We start from the raw sequence: 16241 nt of genomic DNA, 5'->3' as shown, positions 1-16241 counted from the left end.
TTGGTAAGCATGGAGGAACCGGTGCCTGGCTAACACCGGGAGACACTAGGAAGGTAAATGTTCACGGACGAACCGGTGCCTGGATAACACCGGGAGCCGTTAGGAGGTTGGAAACCGTGGACAAACCGGGGCTGGATAGCACCGGGAGCCACTAAGAAATGTCAGTTTAGCCTCGTAACTATATAATGTGATACACCTCGAGCGGTAAAGATGTATCTATGTGGGTTAGTCTCGTAGAGGTAGTTCAGATGATGATTAGATTCAAATAAAGGAACTCTGAGGAAGAAATAACTAATTATATTCTATAAGCTCGGTTCTTACAGTTGTTTCTGAGTGTTTAGTTGTCGCGGTACCTAAGTCCACCTCTCGGTTTTGACGCACTGAGAAATGCGGGGGTCTCAAGGACTTTAATAATTACAACGCCTATCAGCAACTCTGCGAGCTGTACGGCTTAAGTTGAATTAATACTCGATCTCGCAAGCCTCTTTCATCTGAACGTAGTACACTTGAAATGAGCCCCGGAGTGTGGATTCGTGGCTCTCTTTATACGGCGAAATTCGGCTAGAAAGTAGTGGGGACATGAATGCCTTCAATTGAATATTAGGTTTTCGGGGAAACCTCGGTTGCATCACACCACAGCAGGAAACGGTGACCCCGCCGGGTCACGTGCATTCCGGACACCCGAAAGGGTTAAAAAGGTCAAAGATAGGTCTGCGTACGTAACAAACCCATAGAAAACCTTTGGCATATATTAGATCTAGAAATTCGAAAGAGGAAAATATGAAATAAAAATGACTTAAAGAAGGCATATTACCCAAGTGGTGGGTAAATATGCCACAAGGTCTGAGGTAATATGCCACAAGCTATGAAGTGCGAACTAAGCACTCAAATTTTTGAGAATCAACAATATTTTAAACTGTTCAAGCTATTAGTAACTAATAACAAATATTTGAACTCAATGAAACGTAAAATATATTTGAAAAAAAGCTATTTCTAACAAACTAAACAGTCCCCAATCTCTACGCAGTCTTCATGGACCCACTTTTTGCAACAAGTAGTTTTTACCCAGTTACATTTAGGTCCTTTTTTATCGTAATAATGTAGTTCACATACTGCACAGTAGTTGTCATTTTCTGCATCAGTCGAATTGTCATAAAAAATATCTACATTCTCAAAATTTGTTCTATATTGTAGTACGAGCCCCCTTCAACATTCGAATGGCTTCCTTTAAATTTTCGTCCGACCAAACAGCACGGTTTGAAGTGCATACATACTTCTTAGGCATGATTCTAATACGAAAAAACAACTCGATGGCACTAAATAGAAAGAGGAGTTATAAATTTTTTTAACACGCTTGTCTTATAAGAAGTGCGATAATAACTAATAATTTGAATTATTTTACAAAAATTTGGATATTATAATTGCAAACAGAATCTAGTAAAATGCAAATGAAATATAACACTTCATTTTCGTTTATACTAACAATGTGCAGAGTATTTTAAAAAATGCTAGCTTATTGCAATGTTAACATTTTTGCACGTCTCGTTAGAAGTGTAAAGAACGAATGGTAAATAATAGAAGAGCAGGACAATCAATAGTCGCCATTTGTTGACAATTGTAGAAAATAACACGCTTTTATTTTAAAATCCGTGATATTTCTTCAGTCTTCCAATTGTTTGAACCGCGAAACTCAACACGAAGTCAGTCAGCGAAGAAAAAACTGATAGCAATCATTTCTTTGTGTGGTAACGGGTTACGACTACGCGAAGTTGCAAGTAAACGTGACGTGAGTCACACAATAATGGCCAAGATAAGAAAAACATGGTTGTGCCTTAACTTCGACAGAGAATGGTAGACCGCGAATTACATATTCCCGCTAGAGAGGCACGTGAAATTTCGCGACGTATTCTTCGCTCGGAATGTACAAAAACACCGAAAATAGCGGCCCAAGAATTAAATAGAAATAAGGGCTAGTGAATAGACAATTCACCGTTCTTTGAAAGGAATTGGGTTAAAAAGCTAAAGAAAGAAAACGCAAATGTGCTCTTTCTGACAAGAATATAAAGCTACGAGAAGTATTTGTTAATACCTATAGAGAATGGAGTGTGGATAAGTAAAAAATAAATCGATTTGATTCGGACGGAAGATCCTGGTACTGGATCTCATTAATAGCAGCGGGTCAAACATCGAAAGTAAAACAAACCATGAAATTTGGCGGATCCATTATGTGTTGGGGCTGTTTTTCACACAACGGTGTTGGGGACCTATAATAAAAATCGAAGGGATCAAGCGAAAGGAACAATAATTCAGATATCTTAGGAAATAATTTTACCGGCAGTTGCCAATTCCGTCGGAAATAATAAAAACGATGTGGTTCTTCCAGCAAGACGGGGAGCCAAAACACACAACGACAATACTAAAAAATTGGATTTATAATTTAAACTATCATTCCCCGTCTCAGCTTCGCCCAAAATATTAGCGTGACTGATACATAGTCTGTAGTCTGCAATCTGTAAACTCGAGAGCCCTCGGCTACTTATTCCCGGCGCGGTGCTATTTCGCAAGCGAGAAACGCTCGCCCGGTCGCCGCCTGGCGGCCGCGTCCCGAACTACTATTATTTAAAAATCAGTATTTAAAAAAAATAAAAACGGTAGAGCCTTCCTCTCGCCAAGACGAACAAAATGATGTAACACACTTGTGCGTACAGTTCATATTTACTGAGACACCGCATTTCAAAGTATGCGACTTTAATTTTATATAATAGTATAGATTTTTTCGGTAATGAAGTGGCCAGCAGAAAGCCGTGATATTAATTCAATTGAATAATTGAAGGGTCGGATGCAATAAGGGAACTAGCGCTTGAAAATGCGAAAAATTATTGTCCAAACGCTAAAAAAGATTGGAAAATTAAATGTTGCTAAATCTGTGTTTTAAAAAATATAGTGTTTCAAAGCTCGTCACGACACACATTTTTTTCTATTTACAGTTTGTTTATCCAATCATTACTATTGGAGTTAGAAATTATAAACAAAAAATTTTTCATCATCGAAAATCAATATTTCTTTAAACATAAATTGCGATAACTTGAGTAAAAATTAACGGATCATTATAAGACTTAAAACATAAATTCAGAAAACTCTAACGAAGCCGTAAAGTGTATGCACAAAACCTTTATATTAAAAAATGTAATAGTATTTATAAATATTAAAGTAAGTTTAAAAAGTAATACTGGACACACCCCATGTTTTTCAACGTTCGCCGTTAAAAAGTATCGAGGCAATTTTGAGGTACATATTTACATATAACTTACAGCAACAAAGTTTTTCCATAATATACAAGGAAAATTTTCACAAATTTTTTACACTGATTAATAAATCTCGCGCGCCACCAACAGTCAGCAGCCGCGTATAATGTGCTACTTATTGTTAGCAGCCTTAGCACTCGCGTCGGCTGTTGGTGCCGCGTACCTGTATCATTCTACTAACATTCGGTAATAATACAGATGAGCTCACTAACAAGGAGAGTCGCCCAGGTGCCCGCCTCCAATGCTTTGATTTTTTGGATATGTTTTAGAGGGCCGAAAAATAAGATATACGTGTATTTTTTATAACGGCTCGTTTTCATATTTAGGGGATGAAATCACCCCTCAAAGTTATAAGATTTTCAGGTGTTCGTCTGCAATTACTTTGGGTTTTGGATATGTTTTATAGGACCGAAATATAAGAAACAGGGGTCTTTTATTTTCGTCTGTTTGCATGTTGAGGGGGTGAAACCACCCCTCAGATTTCATAAGAATAAGTGGTGCCCGCCTCTTATTGTTTTGGTTTGTGGATATGTATTTTCATATGAAGTTTTACTCAACACAATTTTGTACCCCTTATGAACTTTGAGGGGTGGTTTCACCCCCTAAACATGCAAACGGGTCGAAATAAAAAGACACGTATTTCTTATTTTTCGGTCCTCTAAAGCATATCTAAAAACCAAAGCAATCAGAGACGAACACCTGAAAATCTTATAACTTTAATATGAAACCGGGCCGCTTCAAAAAAACATGTGTATCTTATTTTTTGGTCCTCTAAAACATATCCACAAATCAAAGCAATCGGAGGCGGACACCTGGTAGACTCTCCTTATAAGTTACCAATATTCTCTAGAATGCTTCAGTATGCGACGAGGTATCGGTATAGGTTTGGGACTCGATTGGAGGGGGGGGGGGGGCACAATTGTGCCATTTGGAATAACAGCGTTATTTCCATATAAAAAAATGTTTGTTCACCCCTTGACATAATAATAATATAGCATAAAAAAATTAAAAAGATTGCAGGTATAGTTTCCTCATAAAAAATTCCCAAAAAGAACCTTGATTTCTGTCGATTATAGCAAGTTCCCCCCTTAACCCGCTTAGATCAGTAACCGTCTCTGGATAATCCGGGTTACAATAAGGATTAGGCAGCGATTAGAACGTCTACAATCCTTATGTCGCTTGTAATCAGCTGCGAACGGGTTAACCGCCTCACTGGCAACACTTCGGAATCGTTCTCTTGTGTTTACTACGGGTTACTGTAACTTGCAGTAACCTTTCGTGGTTATCCGGGGTGCGATTCGTGTTAGATTCCCTGTTTGTAGATAGTCCATATTATAGATAGCCGGCGCATAATAAAAGTGTATCTTTTAATTTACGGTAGAGAGGCAGGGAGAGGGAGGGCGGGAGGAGTTGGAAGCGAAGGGCGGGGGGGGGGAGGCATATTTAAATTATGGACAGCCTATCACGATTTTAGAAAGTAGCATTTCATTTTGCACAGTATCATTAATTTTATTACCACAGTCTTTCATGCATGCTCTTTACGCTGCGGTCACCTCATCCATCGATCACCCTGATTCAAAACCGATTCTCCTAAGCTAAGGATTACGAAAGCATCGTCTGCAATAATTACAGAAGTTGCAAGTATGTTGCATCCTGTGCGCGATAATCATCACAATGACCTTTTCCCATGAAATAAAACTTCTCCCAGTTTTCAACTTTATCGACTATTGTACTATATATCGTTGTAAATATTAAAATCTTATTCTCTTGACGCTAATAAATAAACCTAGAATATCACGTATCGTGTAGCGATTCGTAAATTATTCAACTAAAACTGATACTAGTCTCCAATCAACATGAGATATATGTTTGATCAAAAAGGTGAAACTAATTCCGCATTGTTAGCGAGAAAGTGAGCATCAAAATTCGACTGATAGAAACGCAGAGTCTTGATCAGTTATATATAAATTGTATTTGCATTTGTATTTTCGTTTTCCTGTTAAACAGGATGGCGTTTCAAAGCCAATCGCTTTGTATTGCCCAACGAACTACTATATTAGTCATTTTTTTATATTTTTTCCTCCTCTCTCTTCTTCGGGTCCCAGCAGCAGCGGTGCACCGGGAGAAAGGTGGTTTCGGTCACCCATCTTTCCCCAGTACCCGGCCCGTGATGCTTAACTTCGGTGATCTAGTTATATATAAATAAATGAGAGTAATGTGGACACGTCTTAAGTAAAATGTCATTACATTAAATAGCCGTAAGGCATGCCTCGTTAGACCTTGTGCATGGATATTGAAACTGTAACGCATAATGCTATGATGAAACTACAATCACTCACTTTCATATTTGGACAACACAATATTTTTCAATTTCTTCGATTTGCATATGGAAGAAATACAGAAATATTGAATTATTTTTACTGTAGAAAGGGAAACTACTTGTTCTAGTTTACAAATGTTAGTATAGTCTTATACAAGTTGAGTTGTCGAAGCTTACCATCTCTAATATTTCATTAGTCTTTAGTAAAAAAAAAGAATAAGTATATATTCTATTTAATGGGACACATCGAAAATATAAATATAGTTTTTACAATTTTAAGGTCACTGTGACGTCCCGGCCCCACCACATGGATCACGCCGGTTAGTCTCCGCCGGCGCCGCTAGAGGTCTACTCTTCTCGCAAGTCCTATCGTCCACTCTCGTTCGTATATATACAAGTTCCAAGTTTATTTTCTCTTAGTCCCAGTGTGTCTAGGGCAGGAGCCGTCAGCTATAGCCCTAATGATGAGTATCTTCTTTTCCTCTTCGATCTTTAATGCCAATCCATCTGCTCCGCACAGTACTCCAAAAAGCGTGACCGGCCCGAGGGATTACGGTTACGTCGGAGGCGACGAGGCAAGATGATATGATATGATATGATATATATCCCTCTTTACGTTCCGGAATCAATCACCATCTCGGTTTCGGATGTAACAGTCACCTTGACTTCTTTAAGATGGGATATAGTATTTCTGACCATATAGTCTTATACATATGTAGCTGATGCAACGACGAACTCAATGACGTTTAATAGTATGATCTTAACGTGACGGTCACTCTCAATATTCACATCGAAAGTATACCACGTCACGAAGCCCTATCGATAGGGGAATCTTCCTATGATGCACCGTGATTGTCAAGTGTTCGCGTCAAATATCCACAGTGTGCTTGTTAAACGTGTATTGTTGAGAGTCACCTTAAAGGCGGATTCGCAAATATGTATCGGTTCAGTGCTGTTAGTGCCAAAGGTCAAAAATATCGTTTCCCTGTTTTAGATTGGAGCAGTCACACTGTTGAGCGTGAACAGTTTGTAATAATATCTAGTTTTATTAGTAATTAATATAATGTGTTATCTAATAATAAACAATTCAAACTCATGTGAAGTGAAAATTTAATATTACCTATCCAATTTATAATATTTGGAGATGAGAGCTAAGGTATTAAAAAGTATCAAACAGATATCGATATTAAAGTAGGTATCGATACTGTCGTGAAAATATAAAACAGGTATCGATACTTTTGTGTATCTGTGGGGTATCAATTCTTTTTGATACTTGCCTCTTTGATATGTATTGATACTAGAGCTATTCTTTTGGACCGGGTACCCGGGTATGCGATGAGACCCACGGGTAGACAAAACTACCCGGGTACTCGGGTACTCGGGCACCCGGGTACTCGGGTACTCGGGCACCCGGGTATCCGATGAGACCCACGGGTAGACAAAACTACCCGGGTACCCGTGAAATACCCGGGTTGACAAATATTACCCGACTAGCCAGGTAGACAGAAATTACCCGACTACTCAGGTAGATAAAAATTACCCGACTACCCGGGTAGACAGAAATTACTCGACTACTCAGGTAGACAAAAATTACCCGCCTACCCGGGTAGACAACAATTACCCCATTACCCGGGTATACAGAAATTACCCGACTACTCGGGTACACAAAAATTACCCGACTACCCGGATACCCGTGAGACACCCGAGTAAATGAGATAGTTGAGAATTCCGATTTGACAGCCGATCGTCTTTCGACTTTCGATCATTTTCGGCTAACATCAGTAAAGAACTTCAAGCAACTGAATGCGGTATTGTGTGCGCGTTACGATTACGAAGGGCGCCTTTTATGAATAACTGTAAATTATGCGCAGTACACGAAATGCTGTATTTTAAATTCTCTAATAAATTTGCTGATGCATTCATGTTACTTGCATTGTCATGTACCACAGCAATTAATTTATTTGTAATGTTCCACCTTCCTACGAATTCCTATTTCCTATTATAACGGCTGTGACATTTTCGGCGGTATGCCGTCCCTCTATAACTATATCATGCGTGGAAAATGTGAAATTTTTTAGCCCCCAATTATTTGTTATGAAATGCGCCGTTGGGGATAAATAAGAATCTTGCGATCGGGTTAGGGATGACCATTCATCGATGGTCACAGACATCGAGGACGCTGTAGCAAGCTCCTGTTCAATTTTCTCCCGTTTCTCCCCATATAGCAATTCCAAGTTCTCAAGCGTTTTAAAAGAGTTTTGGGGCACAGGCATCGATAACCGGCATCCACCACAATGCGAACGAAAACCCAGAACGAGTGCATTTTCCTAGGATTTTCTTAGTTTTGCTTTGCATCGACTGACGGAGTTGGTTGGGATTAGATAAGACTAATTCCTCTACTCTTAAGCTAATAGGGGCAGGCACTGTAACAGGGCGAACTACCTTATTGCAAGTGCAACGAACGTCGACAGTTCGCAATTTTCACATTCTGATCAAATGACATTCTACGTATCATAGTCATAATCAACAGACGCGGTCGCGTCTGGAAGTTAATTCCCCTTCCCCCTCTACCCATAGGCACACTGAGCGACCATGCCTCTATACACGAATGCTAGCGAAATGGGTACGACCCCGTAGCTATGTTGGCCTTATTATTTTATCTTACATAGATCCGGTGTTTTAACACGATCCAGCGAATATTTTTTTTTTTGAACCCATTTGTCCTTTTACTTAATGTTTCAAGCTGTTTTTCTAAAAGATAAAAGAATTATTCTGAATTAATAGTTATCAAAATGATACTTTGTTTACGAGACAGTCAGACGTCACGTAGCACTAGTACTTGACGCCAGTAGATGTCGCCATTCTCGTTTTACTCCTCCACTTGACGCCAGTAGATGTCGCCTTTCGAAAGCAGAATCTAGTGATCCTCTAGGGAGTGATCGGAACAATTAGTCTCTACCAAGTTTTTATTATCTTCGATCGTAAAATGATCTTCGTACAGCCCGCAAATTACTTAAAACCGAAGCTGAAAATCTGAGCACTGAATTGATTTGTATACAGTTGGAATTAGCAAAGTTGATTTCACAATCCTTGCATCTGAACTTTTTTAATTTTTCGAGAATTAAAGGGAATTAGCTTCTTTCATACCTGAATCATGTTTATGGGGGTGGAGGGTTTCATAATCATAACGCGCAGACAATATCACATTTAATTGCTTGAAGATATTATTCCGCTCATTAGTAATGTTAGGCGAAAATGATCGATAGTCGAAAGAGGATCGGCTGTCAAATCGGAATTCTCAACTAACTCATTTACTCGGGTATGTACCAGCGGCCGTAGCCGTGATGGAAAACACCGGTTCCCGTTAGATCACCGAAGTTAAGCATCACGGGGCGGTGTACTGGGGAAAGATGGGTGACCACCTTTTTCTCAGTGCGCTGCTGCTGCTGGGACCCGAAGGAGAGAGGAGGGAACAAAAAAATGGGACTATTGTGTTCGTTGGGCAATATGAGCAAAAAAAATAAGCTTGAAACGCCATCCTGTTTAAAACGCAGGAAAACAATAAAAACAAACAAACTCGGGTATGTCGCGCATACCCGGGTAGCCAGGTATCTTCTCACGGGTAATTTTTGTCCACCCAGGTATTTCACGGGTACCCAGGTATCCGCCGGGTCGGGTAGCAACAGCTCTAATTGATACTGAATCGAAATTTATAAACTGGTATTAATAGAATCGGTACCGGTATCGACCCGATCAGTAGCCACCACTAATGAAAATTTAAACTTTTATATTGTCCATTACATCTTCACGAGAGTACTGCAAACGGATAAGCGAGGCTTTTCCGACGAAACTGAGTCCATGTACGACCTTATCAAAGCTGCTTTTAATTACTCATAATTTGAAACGCAGTTCTATGTTATGTATAATTAGAAACAGTCTGAATGAGGTCGAGTGTAGGCTCATTTTCAGCAGGAGAAACTTGCCAATCTATTGGTAATATTTTCTTCTATATCTAATGAAAAATATAAAAATTTTAACTTCCGTTAGCGGATGACCCATTCGCGTGCAGGCTTCATCGTGCCCGACTGCATGCTAGCGGTCCCTGAGGCGGCGAAGTACATTTTCATAAATTATGGCCATGAAAACCCCAGGGCGTGAAAACACGCCGACGACAGTCGGAATGTCGACGTCAGTATCTCAGTCATTGAATTCGTTTTTGCATCAGGTAGGTACAAGACTGCACGGTAAAAAATGCCGCATCCCATCTCACAGTCAAGGTGACCTGAAATCTTAAAAACCATAAGTACCTAATATTGCAAAGCTGCCCTTAATTATTCGAGGCGCCCCATTAAACTAAGGATATATTTCTTTTGATATTTTCCGCTAATATAAAAAATTCAGGAGGTTTGTGAGATACTAAACTTAGGTGACTCACCCTGGACAGTAGGTTTTAAAGTTAGTGATGGAAAATTATGTTACAAAAATATTCAGGCACCTTACAAATGTGAAGATTTTTATACGTGCTAGTGAAGATGAAATGTACCTAAGGTGAATGTCCCAATTTCTGCTCATTTAAGAGGTTATAAAGAAGGTGTAAAAAATTTGTTTGTGATCAAAATTTGCAGAGTAATTAATTCTTTAATAATAAATCAACCAATTTAAAAACTATTTAAGAAAGATATTTCAAGATGTCCAACTATTAGTAATTTGTAATTAAATATATAATCCTCTAAATGTCCGTATTTCTGCTCAAGAAAAATAGCGATGTATGTATTGACCCAAGTTCCTGCAACACTCGCGTAAATGTTTAACTAGTTTAGAATTATTTTGTTGCAACTGTAGTACAAACGTAACGCATATAATAATAAGAGAAATACGAAATGATGAGAAATGGGGGCATGAGCAGAAATTGGGACACTCACCTTACTACTAATATTTAATTAGATAAACGTATTGTTTAATGACTTCTATTAGATACTTAGGCATATGTAGAAAAAAGTAACTTGTTATATGTTACCAAAGCGGGAGGCGCTACTGGCTAAAATTTACCACAGAGGCGCTAGTTGCGAAAATATGAAGACTGTTTGAGTTTTTGTTACAATTTTTTGAAGAACTTTAATAAAGAATTTAAGATATTTCATAAATTTCGTTCGATACTAAAAACACTGTACTTTAACATAAAAATTACAAAGTTAAAAAAAAATATTCTGAAACCGTGGTTTTTTTACGTTTCAATTTTGGCTATTTTTCACCCAGTAGCGACAACCCGTGTTACAATATGGGGTGCGCCTCCCGCCGGGTTAAAACACGAAAATATAGCTACGTACCAACGGTACTTCATATATTTTTCTCTAAATTGTAAATCAATTATTGAGTGTAGGAAAAAAATAATTAATTTTGTGGGGGTGGCTTTTGGAAACAACCCTTTGAGTGACCACCTCCAAAAAAATCAAGAATAATGCTCTGTTATCGAGCTATTATATAAAAAAAAACCTGAAGATGGTCGAGATGATGGAACACAGTTAAATAATTTAAAGAAGATCATTATATTATACATATGTGACGACAAAGAATATTTGTCGCGAGCCTGAGTACGTGTCATTTAAATGCGAATGGAAGAAACGATTGCGGTTCGTTTTGGAAATCGAAGTGTGAAGGTGAAGGTATTTTTCACCCGGTAGCGACAACCTGTGTTACAACATGGGGTGCGCCTCCCGCCGGGCTAAAGGCTCGCGAATCATCCCCCAAATCTTTTTTAAGTACCTAGACCAGAGACCCATCACACCCGAGCCCCTAACGTCCGAAGACCAACAGCAAAGCTCGGCGCTCAGAATGAATTATGCACTACTGAAAGAAGGATGAACGAAACTGGCCGAATTTATCCGGACACCGAAAATTTGAAGTCCCGTGAAATTATAAAAGCATAATTACTGCCACGGAATACGATGGGAAAGTTGTGAGAAATGCAAATAAAGAGGAATGTGCGCAAGTCGACAAATTGGAAGTTGTTGACTTTAAATAATAATCATAACTTCGAAATGAATTGTAGATAAAAGTCGATATTTTTATTCTTTGTAATTAGTATCGTAAAACGATTAATTAACAACCAAAGGAAGCGATAAATTAACGGAGCTGATTATTCACCAAAATGTGAGTAAGATAAGAGTAGATGCAATTTAGTTTTAATTTTGGCCACGCGGCAAAGTGCGAACGATTTTATTTGATCCTACAGAACCAGAGACTGCGCGGACAAAACCGCCGTGTCTGAACAAGGATGTCAGCCTTGATCTCCCTACTTGGAGGGGATATACATTTTCTTATAGCGAAAAGAAACTCTGACACTGACGAAACTCTCGAAAGGTTACCGCATTTAGAATTCTATTTTATCGCATAAATTTTGTGTGAAATTCATGGCGGGTGACTGAAGATGCAGATGCAAAATTTTGGAGCACTTGAAACGTAAACGCTTCTACGCTATTCATACTTTACGCGTGGGACTATTAAATTGCTGGGGTTTCTGAGTTTCAGTTTTTCGAATTCTCATAACTTCTTTTGTAAAACGTCGAAATATTCATTTTTACCCAAAACGTCTTTGAAAAACACTAGTGTGCAATACTTGTACTGGAAGTAGTGTTCCTGATTTCTCCATATTTTTTGTTTCTCGAGAAATCAGAAATGAGATCATATTCCTCGAGAAATTGGAAAAATATTGCAAAAATCATATTTTTGGAATAATGTTGATAATATTTATCAAAAACACAAGGGAACTTTAACTAAATGATTATTCCTGTCTAATTTATACAAAACTTGTGTAAATGAAAAATAGACATTAAATATAATTGGTAAATTTATTTATTTAATACGAAATTTATGCAAAGCGAAACATTACTTTTTGGTTTTAAAATTTATTTTTAAACAGCACAATGCGTCTAATGTAGCGTCAGCGAATCTATTTCTTTTTTGTGGCAAAATCTGTTACAAAAAAATGCGTCTTTTGACCCTTTTGGAAGAAATTCTGGATCATGCAAAAATTGTATACGGGGTACAATAGTCTTATCTCCTCCTTTCTATATTTCTTCTTTAATAGCCACAAGAAACTCATTAGGTACTTAATTCAGTGTACAATTTTTCTAAATTTTTAAATAAGAATTTATGATCACCTTCAGCAGTTAATAATATCGAATCTTGTGTACTGTGATTTTCTATTGAAATTCATAGAGGTTCTAATGTTATTAATAAGATGTATTATAAATTGTAGATGCATTTACACGTTCGCGATTAACTAGTAATACATTCATTTACGAAAATAAATGAGATTTATAATATTTTTCCTAGACTTAAGTTTCTCGAGAAATTATAGTATTTCTCGAGAAATAAGAAATAAGCAATTATAAAATTTCTCGAAAAGGAACACTAACTGGAAGTACACCATCAGACACATTGTCACACTTCCTCCTTTCGTTTATAGGTCAATCTTAAATTCTTCGTTTTTGCCACTTTCGTTACTGCTTTCGCATTGAAATAAACATTCTGTCAAAATTGCCCTGCTAACAACATTTATATATAAAAACAATTATAATATAGTATATAACAAATATAGTATGTTGTATAGTATACTTACTATATATGTATATATGTATATATATATATTTTTTTTTTTAAATTATTTTAATAATAAATTTTTTTTTATTGTATTTATGTATTATACATGCGTATATAAAGCACAATCATTATATTCGTATCTCAAGTACCCCATAAATTATTTAGAGACGTGTTCCTTTCACCAATTTTGTAAGGAAGTTTAAATGTTGATTGCAGGGCAATTAAACGCGTAGGGTAAACGCACCAATAAATCAACACTTAAGGCTAACGAATGAACACTTTTATAAAATTATGTTTGCAGCACGATTGATTCCACGTGCTGCAAAAATTGTTTGGACATGAAGCAAGAAATTAAAGGAAGTCTCTAATTAACTAGTTGCATATTTTAATAACTTATTTTACTCGTTTTAATATAAAATGTCCATTCACTGGTACATTCACCCTATTTTCTTTGGTATTGTAAAGATTTAAAATTCTTTTAAAATCTATGAATATGGCTTTATGATTTAAGCATAAAGTATGAATAATATCAGAATATTTACCTCGCAAACGCCCCCAAACATTTGCATCTACCTTTTCAGTCACTTGACGCGAATATCACAGAATAGATGACTTGCAAGATACATTTGCAATGATGGATGAAGTATATTCGAAGTAGACTGGAATCTGACTGAATACTTTCGACCAGTTCACGAGTACTTCGAAAAAGAAAAATAATACTTTTAAGTAGACTCGAACCTCGACGAGGTAGGTTTGAACTCTCTATAAGTACTTTGAGAAACGTTAGCGATACTTTCAAGTAGAATCGAAACCTGAGCAAGTAGAATCGAACCTATTACGAGTACTTTAACTAGCAGTTTTCTATTCTGTGCAATTATGCGATTGGTGTTTTGTTTTTCAGTGTTCGAATACTACTTTTACGAGATTTAGTTCTTTCGAATGCCAAAGTACCTACAAGGACATTCTCGAACTCTTCAGGTACACCTTCAAAGGTTCGAAACGAGCTTGTATAACCCAAGTACTTTGGAAGTACATAGAATGAAACGTCACCTCTTATGAGTAGTATTCGAATCTCAAAAATCGAAACTTTTGCACTGGAATTGACTCGGATTCGTGAGTACATATTGAACTTGATCCCATCCCTAAGGATTCGCAAATTTTCTATTCGTTCGAAATTCAAATTTCCGGAGAAGAGGGAAGCGAACACGAAGCTATATTAATTCGCAATATTTAATATAAATAATTTCAGAATTCTCGAAAGGATGCGAGAGACAAATTAAATAAAACTAACTGAATAAAATTATATATTAAATTATATAATAAAATTATTTTTATTTTAAGTAAATAAAAATACCTGATATAAAAATATTTAATCTAAACCCTTCGTGGACACACCCTCTTAAAATCACAAATTGGTCACACGGGGTTCACTGTACCCCGTGGTTATTTTTTGAGATACTTATTATTATTATTATTATTATTATTATTATTATTATTATTATTATTATTATTATTATTCGTCTTTATTACTTGACACATCCAGAGAAGAAAATAATACATAAAGACAAGCGAAGTAAATGGCGAGGTTGCAGTACAATACTGTTAGAAGCCTAACCATAACAAAATAACTAACTAAACGACTAAAAAAAAAACTAACTAACATTAATAAACTAGAAAGTTATTGTGACGCATAATGTAACCTTATATATCGCCGAGCTTTACATTTAAAATCAGGAAACGAATTTAAACCTCGAATATCAGGTGGGTGGGAATTATAGCAATGAGCCGAAATATAAGCAAAGGGTGATTCAAATACCATTACCATTTCCGTATTTCCGAATCTTCTAAGTTTTCAGTGAAAATTGTACATTCGTAACACTCATACAATCATGGTCTAATATTATTTTTCTAGAAATGCGAATTCTGATACGATAAAATGTGCAGCTGAAAATCAACGATTTTCCACGCATGTGAGGAGAAACCGATTTTCTTAATATTTTTTTTATTTTTGTTTTTGCGATAAATCCCCTCTGAAAGACGCAAAGGCGCGAGATATCAATTCGATAATTGCTTTTGGGGTGCGATACACCCCCTGTGACCGCGAAGGGTAAAAAGGTACCTGAATATTCTTGAAGCGCAATAACATTCCACCGCCTTATTTAAACACCTGTTATTTAACACAATATTAAATCTGATAAAGAGGTTGTCTATACGTTTGTAAACTAAAGCAGTTCACCTTTCCAAAGCAGAAGTAATTCAGTACTCCGCTACACTCCGCTCTTTCTTTCTCATACGACGCAGTAAATTCGGAGATGGTATAGTGCGTAACTGCAAATCGACAATTACCAGAGATTATCCTAATACACCACTCGAAAGACACTAATTATGGTTCTGCAGTGAAAAGAGCTGACTGGCTGGTCTTATTCGCAACAGTGTATCAAAACATGAACGAACCTTTTGATTCGCCTATGCATAATACATATGCGTCCCGTAGGAGTACACATTTCCTCCCCACCGATTGCCCTAGACAGAAGAAGCGTGGCGAAATACTCACCTGATTGGCCTTGTTAATCTGTTTCTTCAACCCCGCGAACGCCATGGTGGAATTCCTCTGGCTCCCCTTTCAACGGTAGTCTGCAACAGAAATTCGTGCCTGAGGAAAACCTAATTTCGAACAGAAAAACTCCAAAGGCAAGGTGTGAGAAGCTTGAACTGACAACTGGCTCCCTGGCTGCCTGCCAGACCCGGTCGCCCATGGACGAATGATTTTCAATGTTATCGATCGACCACGTTTTCCAGCATCATGACTTACTTGTGATGTAATAATCACCGACACACGTACACGCCAACGGTAATCCATTTGCACACTCCATACAGGCGGACTTGCACCCAGTCTAACATTTAATCGCGACAGCTCGCGGGGGACCCTAATGCCTTGCTTAAAACGACTGTGCCCGATAACGTCGAAACAGCCATTTTGTTGCACACATTGCGTTAAACCAGCATGATCAAGT

General features: G+C 37.4%; 1 protein-coding gene across 10 annotated transcripts in view; it reads right to left on the bottom strand.

Annotated features, from left to right (window-relative positions):
- Endoa (SH3 domain containing GRB2 like, endophilin-A) overlaps positions 1–16241 on the bottom strand; it is a 78939-nt gene that overhangs the window by 40595 nt on the left and 22103 nt on the right. For all 10 annotated transcript variants that reach the window (XM_076814103.1, XM_076814108.1, XM_076814113.1 and 7 more), the window contains exon 2: positions 15782–15861. In XM_076814103.1, coding sequence (XP_076670218.1) covers positions 15782–15826 — 45 coding nt within the window. In that variant the 5' untranslated portion in view covers positions 15827–15861. The remainder of the gene's footprint in view (positions 1–15781; positions 15862–16241) is intronic.

The sequence above is a fragment of the Andrena cerasifolii genome, chromosome 6 (genome assembly GCF_050908995.1).
Source record: "Andrena cerasifolii isolate SP2316 chromosome 6, iyAndCera1_principal, whole genome shotgun sequence".
In the NCBI taxonomy this organism is placed as follows: domain Eukaryota; kingdom Metazoa; phylum Arthropoda; class Insecta; order Hymenoptera; family Andrenidae; genus Andrena; species Andrena cerasifolii.
This window is presented reverse-complemented; position numbering and strand designations above follow the sequence as displayed.